The sequence below is a fragment of the Ursus arctos genome, unplaced genomic scaffold (genome assembly GCF_023065955.2).
Source record: "Ursus arctos isolate Adak ecotype North America unplaced genomic scaffold, UrsArc2.0 scaffold_9, whole genome shotgun sequence".
NCBI classification, from domain to species: Eukaryota; Metazoa; Chordata; class Mammalia; order Carnivora; family Ursidae; genus Ursus; species Ursus arctos.
This window is the reverse complement of record NW_026623111.1, coordinates 4,077,032-4,091,653: the sequence shown is the minus strand read 5'-3', so window position 1 is coordinate 4,091,653 and position 14,622 is coordinate 4,077,032. Positions and strand designations below refer to the sequence as shown.

The following is a 14,622-nucleotide window of genomic DNA, read 5'->3' as shown; positions in this document are numbered from 1 at the left end:
TGGTCGTCACCTGGACCCCAACACTACACTAGATGCTTGAGGGACCAGGCAGCCCCAGCTGTCGTTGCCCTGCACTCTGCCATCCTGAAGCCCTGTGTCCAGGTCCTTGCCTGTCCCCACACTGCCATCCCCCAGGTCATTACCTGCACTGGTCCTTCTGCCGGGAGCCCTCTTCCGCTCTCTCACCTGTTTACCCTTCCAGGGATTGGTTTGTTCCCCGCCGTCTCCCTGGGGCCTTGAGCGAGGCGCATGATAGGTGCTCCGTGAACACTCGGTGAATGGGTAAGGGACACCAACCTGCCGCACTGCGTCAGCTGTGCCGGGTCTACGATGGGCAGGAACGGTTGCCATCCTGGCCTCTGCCCGGTTCCGGCCTCCTGCTGGGCGGGCCTCTCACACATCCGGGTGCTTTAGGGAAAAGAAATCCCTGCCTCCACCAAGAAGTGACCACAACTGCCATCCCTGCCCCCTTTAGAATGTCCCATCCAGAGAAAGGCCACCGCCTTCTGCCCTGTCTCCCTCCCTCTACAGGTTGGAGCAGCCTGACCATTGTCTCACTGTGGGGCCTTTTCTTCCTTCTCCATCCGCACACATTTCCCTTCGGTCTCCTGATCACACTTCTGCTCCTGGCCCGAATGACTGTCCTGCCCAGCCCTCCCTGCCGCTTTGCTCCTTCCCCTTGACAACCTGATAATGAGATCGCTGGACTTGATCTTTCTCCTGAAAGCCGTCACCTCCAACCCCTTGTCATTTGCTGAAAGTCATTAGGAGACTTCTCCACAAGGCACCACAGCCCCCCCACCCCTCACCTGGCAGCTTCCCTACCCCTCCACCTGGCAGCTCCCCTGCCCTGCAGCTTACTCCTGCCCCTGGCTGCTTTCCCCCAACATCTGGCAGCACTCCCCCACAGCTCCCCCACACCTAGTAGCCCCCCCTTCCTAACCTGGCAGCTTTCTCCCTCCACCTGGCCGGTTCCCCAGCCCCCTCCCCCCCGCAGGTTCCTCTCCTCACTTGGCAGCTCCCACTACATCTGGCTGCCACCCCCCCCCCCCCACCTGGCAGTTTCCCCACCCCCCACCAAGCAGGTGCAGACTTCTTAGTTTTGCTGGAGGCCAGGCCAGGGGCACAGTGCAGGGGAGAGGCTCCCCTCTGTAGAGCCTGGCATCCTAACGGCCTGTCCCCTCAGTCTCCCTCCTGCTGGCTCCCCCAGCATCCCCGAGAGCACGGCTCATGGATTCCTTGACTGTCTCAGAATCAGGCCCGTGCGGGCAATTGTGAGAGCTGAGCTTTGTCACGTTTATAAAGATAAAATACTATCACTAGAGACCTTCAATAATTTAAAAAAGCCTGAGACTCCTAATGAGTAAGTGGTCTGATTAGAAGTTGGAGAGAAGAAGTACTTCTCCTCCTTTTTGGGTGGGGGACATTGCCGTGGGATGAGGAAGCCGGTCTGGATCTTGAAGCTAAAAGGTTTGGATTGGGGCTCAGTGGGGCCCCCACTCACCTCAGGGAAAGCTCCGTTTCGTGGGTCCCACCGCGTGCCAGGCGCTTGGCATCTAGTCTTCCAAGGATCCTCATAAAAAGCCATGCGACAGGGTCAGTGGCTCACACTGGCTGCTCATGGAACTGCCCAGCGAGTTTAGAGAGGGCTGAATAGTGGGCTGTAGGCACAGAGGTCAAGAGATCATTGGCATTTTTCTAAAGTTCTCCCTCGTGGTTCTCACATGGAGCCCAGGCCTAGAACCGCTGGGTTAGCACAGTGGCTCTCGAACTTGAGGCCACGTCAGAACCACCATGGGGCGCATTCACACACAGACCCCAGGGCTCCATCTCCGAGTTTTTGGTTCGGTGGGTCTGGGGTGGGGCCCGGAACCGGCATTTCTAACCAGTTCCCATTAATGCTGCTGCTGCTGGTCCAGGGACGACCTGCAGAGAAGCACCGAGTGGGGGCAGTGCTGGTGGGGCCGTTACAGAAACAGAGGACGTGTGTCCCGTAGGACGCCCAGCTGGCACATGGGGGAGTGTTCCTTAGATCCCTTTGGGTAAACTGCTGAGCCCCGGTGTGCCCTCGCCTTCATCTTCGAAGTGGGGGGTAGTGCCTCTCTGTGTAGGTAGGTGCTATGTCGCAGGTACTAGATGGCTGTGACGTTCAGTGAGGTCTTTCTTCTAGAACAATCCCTGGCCCAGAGTAAGCTCGACAAGGCCTAATCCCAATTGTTTTCGTCACTGCTTGAAGGATCAGGTGAAGGGTGTCCCCCTCTGAGCAGCCTTCTTTCCTCAGCCCCAGACAGGGGCTCCCCCTGCCGTAGGAGCCAAGCAGCTCTCTCTGAGCACCCACTTCCCTGATGGCACTGTTTGCCATCTGCCCCCCCCCCCCCCACCGTGGACTCTGCACGAACAGGGGCCAGGTGTGATGGGGTCTGGAGCCTAGTGCCCCATGTGGAGCCTGGAGCGAGGGGGCAGTGAGGGACGTGGCTGGGGCTGCTTTCCCCGGCTTAGGATGTTCCTGTTGTGAATGATTGGGGTTACAACCCCGGCACGTGTTTGATATTACCCCACGCCCCGGGAGCACGGATGCCGGACCCAAGCATCCGCACACACGGGGCCTCCGCCAGCACTCACGCCCTCGTGGCCCCAGGGGGCACCGCAGGTACTGCCCTGTGGTCTCCCCAGACTTCTCTCCATCGGGAAGCCTGACTGCCACCCGCTCTCCTTACTTTCTGCACCCAGGTCCCCTGAGTCCCTGACTTGGTCCCTAGTGAAGGTGGGCCCAGCAGGTGCTGGAAGTGGGCTTGCCTCCGTGCTCCCCAGGTCCCTCACTGCCTGCCCCGGCCCAGCCACCACGGCCTCTCTCGACCTGGACAGGAGTCTCCTAAGTGGTTTCCTGCCCCAGTCCTCACCGTGGTGGGAGAGACAGCTCTGAAATGTCACTGGTCTCGCTCTCCCCGCTTAAAGCCTCCAGCGACTTTGCACCAGCCTGTGCATACAAATCAAGCCCCGGGCCTGCCTTCCCTGAGCGCCTGCCCCGTCTTGGGCGGGGATGGTGGCTCGTGTGCTCCAGTCCCCCGGGGACGCTCTTCCCACTCCTCCTCTTCCATTGCCTCTCATTCTCAGCTCAAAGTTACCCAGCTCCTTGGTGACCCCTTCACCTCCATGTGGCGACTTCTTTCTTTCCTCCTAGGTCCTCACTCCTGTCTGAAATGAGCTTTTCTCAGGACCTGTCTGCACTAGGACGGGAGCTCCTCACCCTCACGGGGAACTCATCTGTCTCCTTCGTCACTGTGTCCCGTGTCCAGCAATGTTCAAGAGCCGAGTGACCTCGGGGAGTCACCATGCCTCTGAGCTTTGGATTCAGAGAAGGGACGAATCAGTCCTGCTGTTTTGCAAGCCCTGCAGCCTTATCAGGGCAGAGGCAGCCAGATGACTGTTCTGGAAAAAGCAGGGGTGAGGCATCTGCCACTCTGCCCGCATTCCAGGTCTGGACCCTCCCCCCAGTCAGTCGTGTACCTTCACCATATCACCAATAACGTGGGCCTCAGTGCAAGCCTGCTATGGTGGCGGTGATGTGTCCGTGGCGGAAAGATTCCATCTGAGCGGCCGAAGGGCAGTGTGCCCGTGAGCCCAGTGCGTGGACCACAGGTGATGTGGGGCGGTGGGAAGGATGCCGGCCACCTTGGGGCTAGAAAACCTGGGCTGGAGTCTGGTCTCTGACCCGCTCTGGCCTGGGGACCTCGGGCAGTCACTGCCTGGAGTCTGTTTCTTCAACTGTGGAAAGGGGACCATCACACGCACCCCACAGCCTGGTCATGATAATTACATACAATAACCTGCAAAGTCACCTGCTGCCCTTGAGAGCAGGGACCCTCCCCCTCCCCCTGGCGCCCCTGGGACCGTGTCCAGCACAGAGTACGTGCTCAGTCACTTGTCACAGTCAGTTTTTCTTGAGGACAATGCTTAGGGGCTCCCTTTTATTAAAACAAGCGAACAGACGGGGACAGAGCTCAGAGCCTGTGCGGCCCGCTGTCACTTTACAGCTGGGGAGGGGAGGTGGAGACTGGGGTGTCAGGAAGACCTGGTGGGGCACTGGGTCTAAGCTGGGACACGACCCACCTCTTTTCTGACTGCTGGCCCTGCCTTCCCCACCAGCCACAGTCTGCCACGTGCTTTGCTTGGAAGCTTCTTCCCGGGCCGCTTTTGCCCATCTCCCCAGCTTGCCTCCCTCAGTCCTGCACTGACCTGGTCCTGCTCCTTTCTGCTCTGCATGCCAGAACACGGGTTCCCACAGCTGATGGCTTCTGCTTCCCTTCCTGGCCCTGGGCCTGAGCTGGAGATTTCGAATTTGACAGGTTGGGAATTTACACCACGGAGGGGGAGGGCCAGGGCACATTCCAGGGAAGAGACTTCTTAGACATCTGGCCACCCCCGCATCCCAGCCCTCAGGGCTGGGCACAGACAGCAAGGGCCCCAGGGACACTCTCTGTTATTGGATATGACTTCCGGTTGAGCCTGGGGGGTGGGGTGAGCCAGCAGCAGAAGACAGGGTGCTGGGTGCTTCTACTCTTGGGGGCAGGAAGGAACCCACACTCTCCACCCTTCCCAGATGTTTTAAGGTTTTGCTCTTCTGCCCCATTAAGCTTGCTTTCTCTCTCTGGAGTGAGGATACCCAGCTGGGAGGCAGGTATGACAGAGACTCTGGGCCTGCCGATTTTTATCTAACACAGAGGCTCTGGGGGAAGGATGGAGGCAGGCTGCCCTCCCGCTCCCCCAGCGTGGCCTCTGTTGCAAAGCTGGTCTGGCCTCAGTGAGGCTCCCCCTCCCAAGCTGTTATTTTCCGTCAGGCCAATACGGAGCGCATGGTGGGAGCTCCACAAAGTTCTACTGAAATCTGCCCAAAGTAGTTCATGACCTTGGGCGGGGACTTCCTGAGCTCTGAGCCTCAGTTTCCTCGGCTCCGGCTCTTCGATGTGGCCTGTCGGGCTGTGCCCCAGATGGGACCTAGTCCCCACACCCCTCGAAATGCTTCCGCTTCCAGGTGTCTGTCCTCCTGTTCAGAGGCTGCCCGGTTGGTGGTCTCTGGTGCCGGAACCTAGGCTTGCACTGCCTGCAGATCCTGAAGCCTAGGGCGCAGGCGTGGCTGCCCACTAGTGAGTGGTGCTGGGGGAGCCTCAGGGCCTTTGCAGAGCTTAGAGAGTCCCCTAGGTGCTGTCTACACTGTCAGCTCTCAGGAGGCCCCTGCGGGAGAACACCTCCCCACTTCCACTCTGTCCTAGTTCTGGCTCTCTCGAGTTACTTTGTCCGTGAAGGTGTTTGCATGCGTGCAGTCTGTCTCCCTGGTCAGACTGTCAGCTCCAGGGCCTGGCACCTGGCTGTTTACCCCTGGGTCCCCAGTGCCTGGAACTGTGCCTGACGAGTAGGTGCTCAGTGAGTACAGAAGAAAGGGAGGGAGGAAGGGAAGAGGGCAGGGAGGAAGGAAGGCGCAGGGGAGGACCGAGGAAGGGAGGAAAGGGCTCTGTGGCTCGGTGCTCCTCAGGACCTCGGCCCAGGCCCTCGGCCCAGGCCCTGAGCGGGTTGGCGCTCGCTCGGCGGGCGCAGGGCTGGCCGGCAGGTGGCGGTGCGCCCTCGGCTGCGCGGGCGGCGGCGGCAGAGCCGCGAGTCCCCTCCTCCCGCCGGCTCCCTCCCCTCGCCGGCTCCTTTCTCTGCGCTCTCGCTCGCGCTCCCCAGCGCCCTCCCGCTCGCCCGGCCGCGGTCTCCCTCGCCCGCGCCGCCCCGCCGCCAGCCCCGTCGCCGCCCCTCGGCGACCATGGCGCACCGGGGGCCCCCGCGCGCCCCGAAGGGCCCCGGCCCCGCCGCCCGAGCTCCGAGCTCCGGGGCGCCGCCGCCGCCGCGCTCGCGGCCGCTCCTGCTGCTGCTGCTGCTGCTGCTGCTGGCCGCCTGCGGGGCGGCGGGGCGCTCCCCCGAGCCCGGGCGCCTGGGTCCCCGCGCGCTGCTGACCCGGGCGCCGCGGAGCCCGCTCCCGGGGCGCGCGCTGCCTGGCGGCGGCGAGGACAGCCAAGCGCGCGGCGCGGAGCCCGGCGCCCCGGGTCTCGGTCGCGTTCCGGGTCCCGGAGAGGACGGCGCCCCCGCCGCGGGTCAGGGGCGCCGGGCGCGGGCGGCGCCCGTTGCCGGAGCGGCTTCGCGGGCGCAGGTCTCGCTCATCAGCACGTCGTTCGTGCTCAAGGGAGACGCGACGCACAACCAGGCGATGGTGCACTGGACAGGCGAGAACAGCAGCGTAAGTGACCTCCGCGCGCCCCCCGCGGCCCCTGCCCCGGACACCTCGAGCCCCCCACTTCCGGACCGCCCCGCGGTCACCCCGGGCGTTCTCGCCGACTTGGGGACGCGAGTCACCTCGGCGGCGCCCCTACTGGACTCTGGCCACCGGTTTCTTGGGGAGAGGTCCTCAGATATGTGAGCACCCTGCCTCACAGGGTTCTGGGACCCCGAGCCACCTCGGAGGCGCCCCCACTGGCCTCCAGGTCCCAGGTTACGGGGTGGAGATGTCTCCCGAAGCTTCGGGACCCTGGTCACCTAGGGTGCCTCCAGGTCCTTTAGGACCACCCAAACTCGTGTTGCGCCCTGACCGCTCTCAGACTCCACCCGGTCTGCTCAGCGTTGTGTTCTGCGATTTTGGCTGCGGGACCCTGTCCACCCAGGTCTACCCGGGACCGCTAGTGGTTTACCCTGGAGCTCGCTCCACTGGCTCCAGGAATTCCCCGGTCAGCTCGGCGTCGGATTCTGGGACCCCTTCTCCGGATTCCCCTAGTGCGACCCCGGTCTGCACCTGGAAGCGCAGGGATCTGCGTACCCACGGAGTTACCCACGCCGTGCTCTCGACCCACGGCCGCAAACTCCCTGCCCTCCCTTCACCTTCCCCGCCGCTCTGGAAGTTGGGCTCCCCCACCCCGCCACATCTGTTAGGGTCTTACGCGCCTCCTTCCTCTCCGCGCTGCGCTGTGGTTCCTATCCTCCGGGTACCCGCCCATCTTTTTTTTTTTTTTTTTTTTTTTTTTTTGGTGGTGCCTGGGGGGTGGGTATGGGGATGCCCTCATATTCTTTCCTGGGGGGGCTGCCTCAGCCTCGTTTTTTCTGGGCAGATGACCAATGGTCAGGCGTGGGTCGCCTCCCAGCAGCCCTAGTGGGTCATCTCCAGTTTGGAAGAGTGCAGGGAGGTGGCAGCTGTCGGCGCCGGGAGGGGGGCTGTTGGGGGGGGGGGCTGTTGTGGGGGGAGTAGAGATGGAACTCTCTGCTTACTCCCTTACATCGTTGTTCACTCGGATCTCCCCCAGTGGCTGACCCCCCCCCCCCAGCTCTTCTGGACAAAGTTCTGAGGGGGCAGCATGGGGCCAGGACCCGTGCATGCTTTGGGAGTGGGGTGGGGTGGGGCTCTATGGGCTTCCCTAGCCAGGAAAGGGGTGTAACACGGGCTGGGGGCACTTTTACCCCCCTCCTCCGTCTAGCTGTGCTGGGCTAATGGGGTGAGGGTGGGGCGGATTCTGCGGGAGCAGGGAGGGGTGGGGAGATGAACGTGTTGGACTACCCTATCCCTTCTCCAGCCGAATCCAAGGGCGGCGCATCAGGGGCAGCACTGGCCGCACTTGATTGGTCCAGAGCCCAGGGCCCTGCCAGTCCCCCCCCCCCCCGGAGCCCCTGGGGGTGCACGGGTGCAGGCACCAGGTCTCTAGTCTGGGCATTTCTGCTACCTCTACTCAGACTAGTAGCGTTGGCTGGAGGGTGGGGGGCGGTTGAGTTGACTCCCTGGAGGCCAGCAGGGGGCGCTCAGGGAGCCAGGTGGAGTGGGGGTGGGGGAAAGGGGCCTGCCTGAAGGTAGCAGGCACCCCCTCCCTAGAAGAGCCCCAGGAGACCGTCCCTGTCTGCACCGTGAGAGAGGGGTTGGACCCCAGATGAACGGCTAGGCCCAGCCCTTCGTCACTCCCCGTGCTGGTGAGCAAACCCTGTCTGCTGGGCTGTGAGCTCTTAGGGACTGAAAGGTAACCCGGAAACCAACAGCTCGAGGAACACGTGAGCATTTCAGGTCATCCCTTGGGGCCAGACTGTCTCAACCAAGCCCCCCCCCCCCCCCCCCCCCCCCCCCCCCCGCTGAGGTGCTTGAATCAGCTGCTGATCATTTTCCCCTCGGTCCCTCGGCCATTTTCCCTTCATGGGGTGGGGGAGGTGGGGGTGGCAGAAGGGTGAGGGGGGCAGTCAGGGGTAGGATCAGCACCTTAAGGACTCAGTGGCTCCCAGCACCCACCCCAGCATGAGCGCAGAGCCAGAGGACTGTGCACCCTCCTTGGGGGGCATGAGGAGAGGGCTTGGGCTAGCGGGGCTGGAGCGCGGGGTGGGGGTGGGGAGCGTCAAATGAGCCTCCCTGGGTCTGCTCTCCCCCCGCCCCCCCACGGGTGCTGGCTCAGTTGAGTGACTGCTTTGTAAAGAGGTGGCTTGTATCCTGGCTGTTGTCAGGTGAACTCCTGGAGAGGGGGCTCGGGAGGGGAGGGGATCTGGCTTCCCTTTGGTGGTGGGGGGTGGGGGGCAAGAGGTCCAGAACAGGACAGGAGCTTTAAAGCCTGCATCTCTCTTCTGGCCCCCTGCAAAGGGGAGGGCAGGGATAGCGTGTGCAAAGCAGTGCACAGCCTGGCACTTAGCACACACTTTGGAGGCGGAAGCCAGAAGTACCTTATTACCCTCAGTGAGTGTTGTTGTTGGAGAGGTAAAGAGAAGGCAAGCAGCATCGAAATGTTGACCCAGCAGTGGGCTTAGGTACCTTCTCACTGCTGCTTCCCTCCTCCTGCTCACCCATCCTCTGGGATGGGATGTTGAGGCGGACGGAGTTCTCTCTGGAAAAGCAGGTCATCTTCTGGGCCTGGGGAGCAGCTGGTGCCTTGTGAGTTTCACCTTGCCAGCGGGAGGCTCAGGGGGAGGGAAAGCGGAATCAAGTGCTAAATGAAAATGTGTTTCTAATTGTTACTTGCTCAGTGCACAGGTGTGTGGTGCAGGCAAGGCGTTGTTTTCTGGGCCCGCAAAGCTCTTAGAAATGTACTTTGCTCCCTCTGTTCTCAGCGGGCAGCCACGGGGCCAAATATACTAGCCGGCATTCTGCCCTTGGTTTCACCTGCACTTGAAGGCACCATCTTTTAAGGCTACAACAGGGAAGAATCTAACTTGGGGCCAATTCGTGGTGCGGAGTCTTTCACAAATTTTATTTCACTTCATCTGTCCAGGTAGGCAGACCCTGGAAACTCTTCTTTGCAGGTGTGGTCCACAGGAGCAGAGAAAGTGTTTGCTTTACTGTGGCAGGTGTTGTCAAAATTAAAGCGTTTGGGGGTGCCTGGGTGGCACAGCGGTTAAGCGTCTGCCTTCAGCTCAGGGCGTGATCCTGGCGTTATGGATCGAGCCCCACATCAGGCTCCTCCGCTATGAGCCTGCTTCTTCCTCTCCCACTCCCCCTGCTTGTGTTCCCTCTCTCGCTGGCTGTCTCTATCTCTGTCGAATAAATAAACGAAACCTTAAAAAAAATAAATAAAGCGTTTGCTGAGAAGGATAGACTTTTTGAAATAGTGTTTTCGAGCATCTGCAAGAAGGAGTCACAGGATTGCAAGCGACAAGGCCTTGTCACCCAGTACTGGGAACACGTGTGCATTTTCCTTCCCACGGCCTGATTTCTTCCTGCTCCCATGGAGATAGGGAAGCGGACTTGCCTGCAAGTTCAAACACTGCCTTTCCGTCTGTTGAGCTGTAGAAACAAATTGTTATGTGTGAAATTAATGTTTCATCGAAACCACTGGGCATTGCCTTTGAGGAATCCAGGATGGGCTTTGCCCAGAGGCTCCAGGTTTTGCTTCTCTTGAGCTGCCCTCAAAGGCAGAGGTGTGATTTGAAGGTAGGAATCCTGTGCTTATTTTGTTTAAGTATAGCTCACCTGTGCGCCTTTGCTCACAGCACTTGAACTTCAACTTTGGTGCTTCCTTGTCACTTGAAGGTGACCTTGTTGTGGTCAGACCTAGTTGGTTCAGTGTTGTCACCGCTATCAATGTGAGCACCTCTCCCCATCCCCTTCCGTCCCCGTCCTCACCCCCGCCCCCATTTTCCACATTTGCTCCATGCTGTGTCTACAGGGTTGGGGTAATTCTGAGCTGGTTATCCACGTTCTCTGCTCCGGGGTCTAGAGGAACCCGATATTTGTGTATATGTTAGATCCAGGGAGCCCGGGCTCCAAATCAGACGTACAAAGCTTTCGAGGGTGTGAATTGGGTCACAACAGCTTGCCAGATGTCACGATCTTGGAGGGCAGGTGTGTGAGTGTGCTTGGGCTGCCGTATCAAAGCCCAGACCGGGCGGCTTCAACTACAGAAGTGTATTTCCTCCCAGGTCTGGAGGCTGGGAGTCTGAGATCCAGGTGTGGGCAGGTTGGTTCCCTCTGAGGCCTCTCCCCCTGGGGTGTAGACAGCCACCTTCTCCCTGTGTCCTCACTTGGCCATCCCTCTATGTGTGCTTGCCTCTTCTTATAAGGACCCCCGTCAGATTGGATCAGGGCCCACCCGAGTGGCCTCATGGTAACTTCATTCAAACCTCTTTAAAGACCCTCTTTCCAAAATACAGCCCCAGAGAGACTGGGGGTAAGGACTTCCACATAAGAAGTTTGCGGAAGGGGGCACAATTCAGCTCATAGCGGCAGGGAAGGGGTCTCTGTTACCTTTTCATTCCCCGAATGTAATGTGGTGGATCTCAGGGTGGTCCAGTGGGAGAGAAGGGGGGGACACCGAAGCTCGGGTACGAGGGGCGGGTGCCATCTTCCCTGGTGGGGAAATCGGGGAGGTTGCATGGAGGAGGTGGCATCAGAGTGGCCTGAAGAGTGAAAGGGGAAGCGTATGGGAGATGGAGAGGCACATTCAGTGGGGAGGAACAGCTCAAGCAAACTCTGGGAAGTGGGAGAATAAAGGTGTGTACCTGTCGTACGAAGAGACCGCGAATGCATCGTGCGTGGCGAGGGATCAGAGGTAAGAAGTTTGGGGAGAAACAGGCCGAGGTCGGCTCCTCACGGACCCTAAGAAGAGGCTGGAGAGCCCACGATGGCAGGATGAGGTGGTGGCTTTGTTTCGTTTTGTTTTGTTTGAAGGTTAAAAGCTCTTATGTCGAAAGGCTGAAATGATTGTATGCTAATTGGAGCCGCGAGGTTGTGCAAAAATGACTTGGAAATCCCCTTTTGCTATCCCTGAAGAGTTGGATTCCGTTACGTGTGCTTTATTCTTCCCGCAGACCTCCGACCTCAGGTGGAGTTGAGCAGAAATAGGGCTTAGGCTCCCTGCCATCGTCGCTGGGCTCAACAAGGCGCTGGACCCCTGAGCTTGTAAACAAGGAGGTTCCTGGGGAGGGTGCCCGGGAGAGGTCGAAGCTGCGTGTGATCCCAGTTCCTGCCGCACGGCCCCCTCTGCGCTGGTCTTCTTGCCTCTCGGGTGACCACGCGCTTTCCTGTGTAGTCACCGTGAACCGGTGGCGTTCATCGCAGACATGGTGGTGACGATGCACACGTGTGCCTCGGAGCCTGCTGGCCTGGGGCACCCCGGCCTCATCCTTCCCGGCTCAGAGATCTCGGCAAACTGACTAAATTGGGCCCTGCTGTCTTGGAGCTGGTGTGGAGGCTCGCAGTCTGGCTTTGCGCGGTAGGGAGGTGACCACGTCGTGCTCGGACAAGGGCCTGGCCCACAGCGAGTGCGCAGGAAGCGATGTTGGAGTCCTGTCTGAGCTCCTGCAAGCACCCGGGGGCGGCGTGCTGACGGGGCTGGTGAGGAGCCTCGCAGGGGAGGCTGCTGTGAGACAGAGGCCTGGGCCAGACCCTGGAGGGGCTGTGGGAGGGAATGGCACGTGAGAGAGCTCTCCGGGTGAGGATGGACGGGGTGGGGTGGCCCCCGGCGGCAGGCCTCTCTCTTTCCCAGGGCGGCGGGCTTCAGGGTTCTCGGCCGGCCTCCAGCGAGCAGAGACCATAAAGGCCTCCCAAAGCGCTTCTAGTTCTTGAGTGAACAGGTCCAAATCTGGTGACAGAGCTGACTTGCAGCCTCGTGTCTGATGCTGTGGTTTCTCCGAGGTGAGTTTGGTAGCTCCAGGGTGCAGGGTCTTACGTTCAAGCCTGCTGGATGTTCCATGTGATAGTTTGGAATTCCAGGCCACCACAGTGGGCCTCCCAGCATTTTGGGGTGGGGACTGGACTGGAGAGAGAAGTCTGGCCCAGGGAGGCTGAGCTGCGGCTGGTCAGCGTGTAGATGGTGGGCAGATGACGTGCCCACCCTTTACCAAGGGTGACCAGTGGCCACCTAGGGAGAGGCAGGCGGAGGTCAAGGGACACAGTGACCAGGGCTGAGTACCTGTCACATTTGCTGTCCTGATGAGGGCCATGCAAGCCCCTCGGGGACCGTGGGCCTGGTGGCTGGGCCGAGAACAGCGAGAGTAAGGGAAGCCTGTGTTAGGACAGGCGACAGTGGATGAAGGTGTGCACGTGGGACGCAGAGCCTGGGGAAATGCCGTATTTAAGGAGGTGCCTGCCCTTTGCCCAGGGTGACCCAGGGTGACTTAGGGTCTTCTGCATTCTCCCTGTGCCGGGAGAGACCCCACGAGTTTGAGAGCCCCAGGCGAAAAGAGGCTTCACGTTAGCTCTTACATCAGCTGCTTTCTCTGGAGGGTTATGTTCTGGGGATACAGTGATGAGCAAGATCAGACACGGCCCCTGCCCTGGTGAGATGTCTGGTCTGGATAGGAGTTCATCTTAGAGCATCCCGGTGCTGTGAGAACCTGCCCTGGGGAGGTCAGGGAGGACTTCCTGGAGGAAGTGGTCATGAAGCATCTCTGGAGGACCGGTGGAGTCCGTGTCACTTGGGCCGAGGAGCAGGTTGGAATGGAGAGTGTGAAGGCCCAAGGAGAGGCACGGGGGCCTGAAAAGCCTGGAGCTACTAGGACAGAGAAAGGACATCCGTCAATCAAGAAGCCTGGCTTGAAGGCGGAAAAACGGCCCTATTAATAAAGTTCCTGAACACGCACAAATCTACTTTTACTTTAATAAAGTGGCTATTTAATTTGTAGTTGCATGAGAGTTCCTGAGAGTATTTTAAAGAGGTCGTAAATTAACTCCATCCTTCCGCACGCCCCCTTCAGAGCAGAATGTGGCCCAGCGCTCAGGCCTTCTAGAGGGTTGCGGTTATTTTTAATTTTTATTTTATTATTATCTTTTGGGGCAGGCTCAGGCCCTGAAGCGGGGAGTACGGGGTTGGAGCGGTCGGGAAATACGCTGGACGGTGCTGAGCACCCCGTGCCTTTCTCGGCCCGGAGAGACCCGAGGCTGAGCTCGTGCATTGCCTTGGGCTTGGGGGCACCGTCTTGTTTCTCGACTCAGCCTCCAAAGGTGGAGTTATTTATAGATTCTTACAAATGGCCCATTTCACCCTAATCCCTCCTAAAGCCCAGCGTTTGTGGGGGTGCTTCGTGGAGCAGGGAGGCCAACGAGCCGAGATGCGGGCTGCCGCCGCTGCTCCTGGCCACCCTGTTCCCCCGGTTCAGAAGCCCCGGGCGCAGGGAAACCTGGCTCTTGAGGCTGGGACCACCAGGCCTCCATCCATGGCATTTAGAGGGTTGAAAGCAAGCCTGCTGATCTGTTCACAGTCTGCTCATGCTGCGGGAATCCTGTGAAAGCCTCGTGCTGGGCGGGAGCTTGGATTCTGCGTGTGGAGGAAATGCCATATGAACATGAAATGTGCCCAGGGCTGGCGTTCCCCTAAGTCAGACCTGCTGGCTTGCACGCCGAGTCTTCCTAGATCCATGGTCCTCCTGGTCCCAGGTCAGCAGGTCAGCGGGAAGCGGATGGTGGGGGTTGGGGATGCCCTGTGCGCTGGTCCACGGCAGGTGGCCACGGTGTATGTGGGCCCTGACCTGCTCCAGCTTCTGCGGGAGACGGAGGATTGTTTTCAGCCTCTTGGGGAGCTGGCGGTTGGCACAGGCCCACTGAGGGCAGCGGCAACATCTTTTCAACTTAAGCCCTGTGGCTCGGGGACCCTTTACACAACGTGTCTCGAGCTCATCTTCTTCCTCCGATTCAGTTGCGTTTGTCGGCTTAAAAAATTAATAGAGATCCTTGAACGTGAGCTCTCACAGGAGGGCTGAAGGAAAAATTAAACCTCGATGTACTTCGGAGGTAGGAAAGTTCCTCCTCGTTCTGCATCTCTGTAGCAGTCAGCTGCTGTGTTTGCACAGAACATTACAATCTTTTAATTAGTTTCTTCTCACACCACCTCGAAGATCTTAAAATAACACCACTCTCCTTCCTCAGTAATTTTCTTGCAAAAGCAGATAATTTCCTTGCAGTGCGGAGCTCGCCTTGACTTCAACAGGGCATGTCCCTTGCACGGCGTCGTTCCCCGATGCTTGGAGATAAATTCGGTTCAAATCAAAGTAAGAAAAGAGCCAGGCCGAGTGTGGCTGCTTCTGTTCAGATCAATTTTAATTCAGAAAGGGCTCTTTATGAGGCCGCTGTGGTGTGCGTACTTCCAAAGCGTCAGAAGTAGAGATAGCATCACGCAGGCCCCAGCCGGCATCCCTCGGCTG

The 14,622-nt window shown here is 59.5% G+C and overlaps 1 protein-coding gene across 1 annotated transcript in view; it reads left to right on the top strand.

Annotated features, from left to right (window-relative positions):
• Positions 1–5,800: 5,800 nt before the first annotated feature.
• SORCS2 (sortilin related VPS10 domain containing receptor 2) overlaps positions 5,801–14,622 on the top strand; it is a 449,678-nt gene continuing 440,856 nt past the window's right edge. Inside the window, exon 1 of the mRNA XM_048212026.2 lies at positions 5,801–6,271. Coding sequence (XP_048067983.1) covers positions 5,801–6,271 — 471 coding nt within the window. The remainder of the gene's footprint in view (positions 6,272–14,622) is intronic.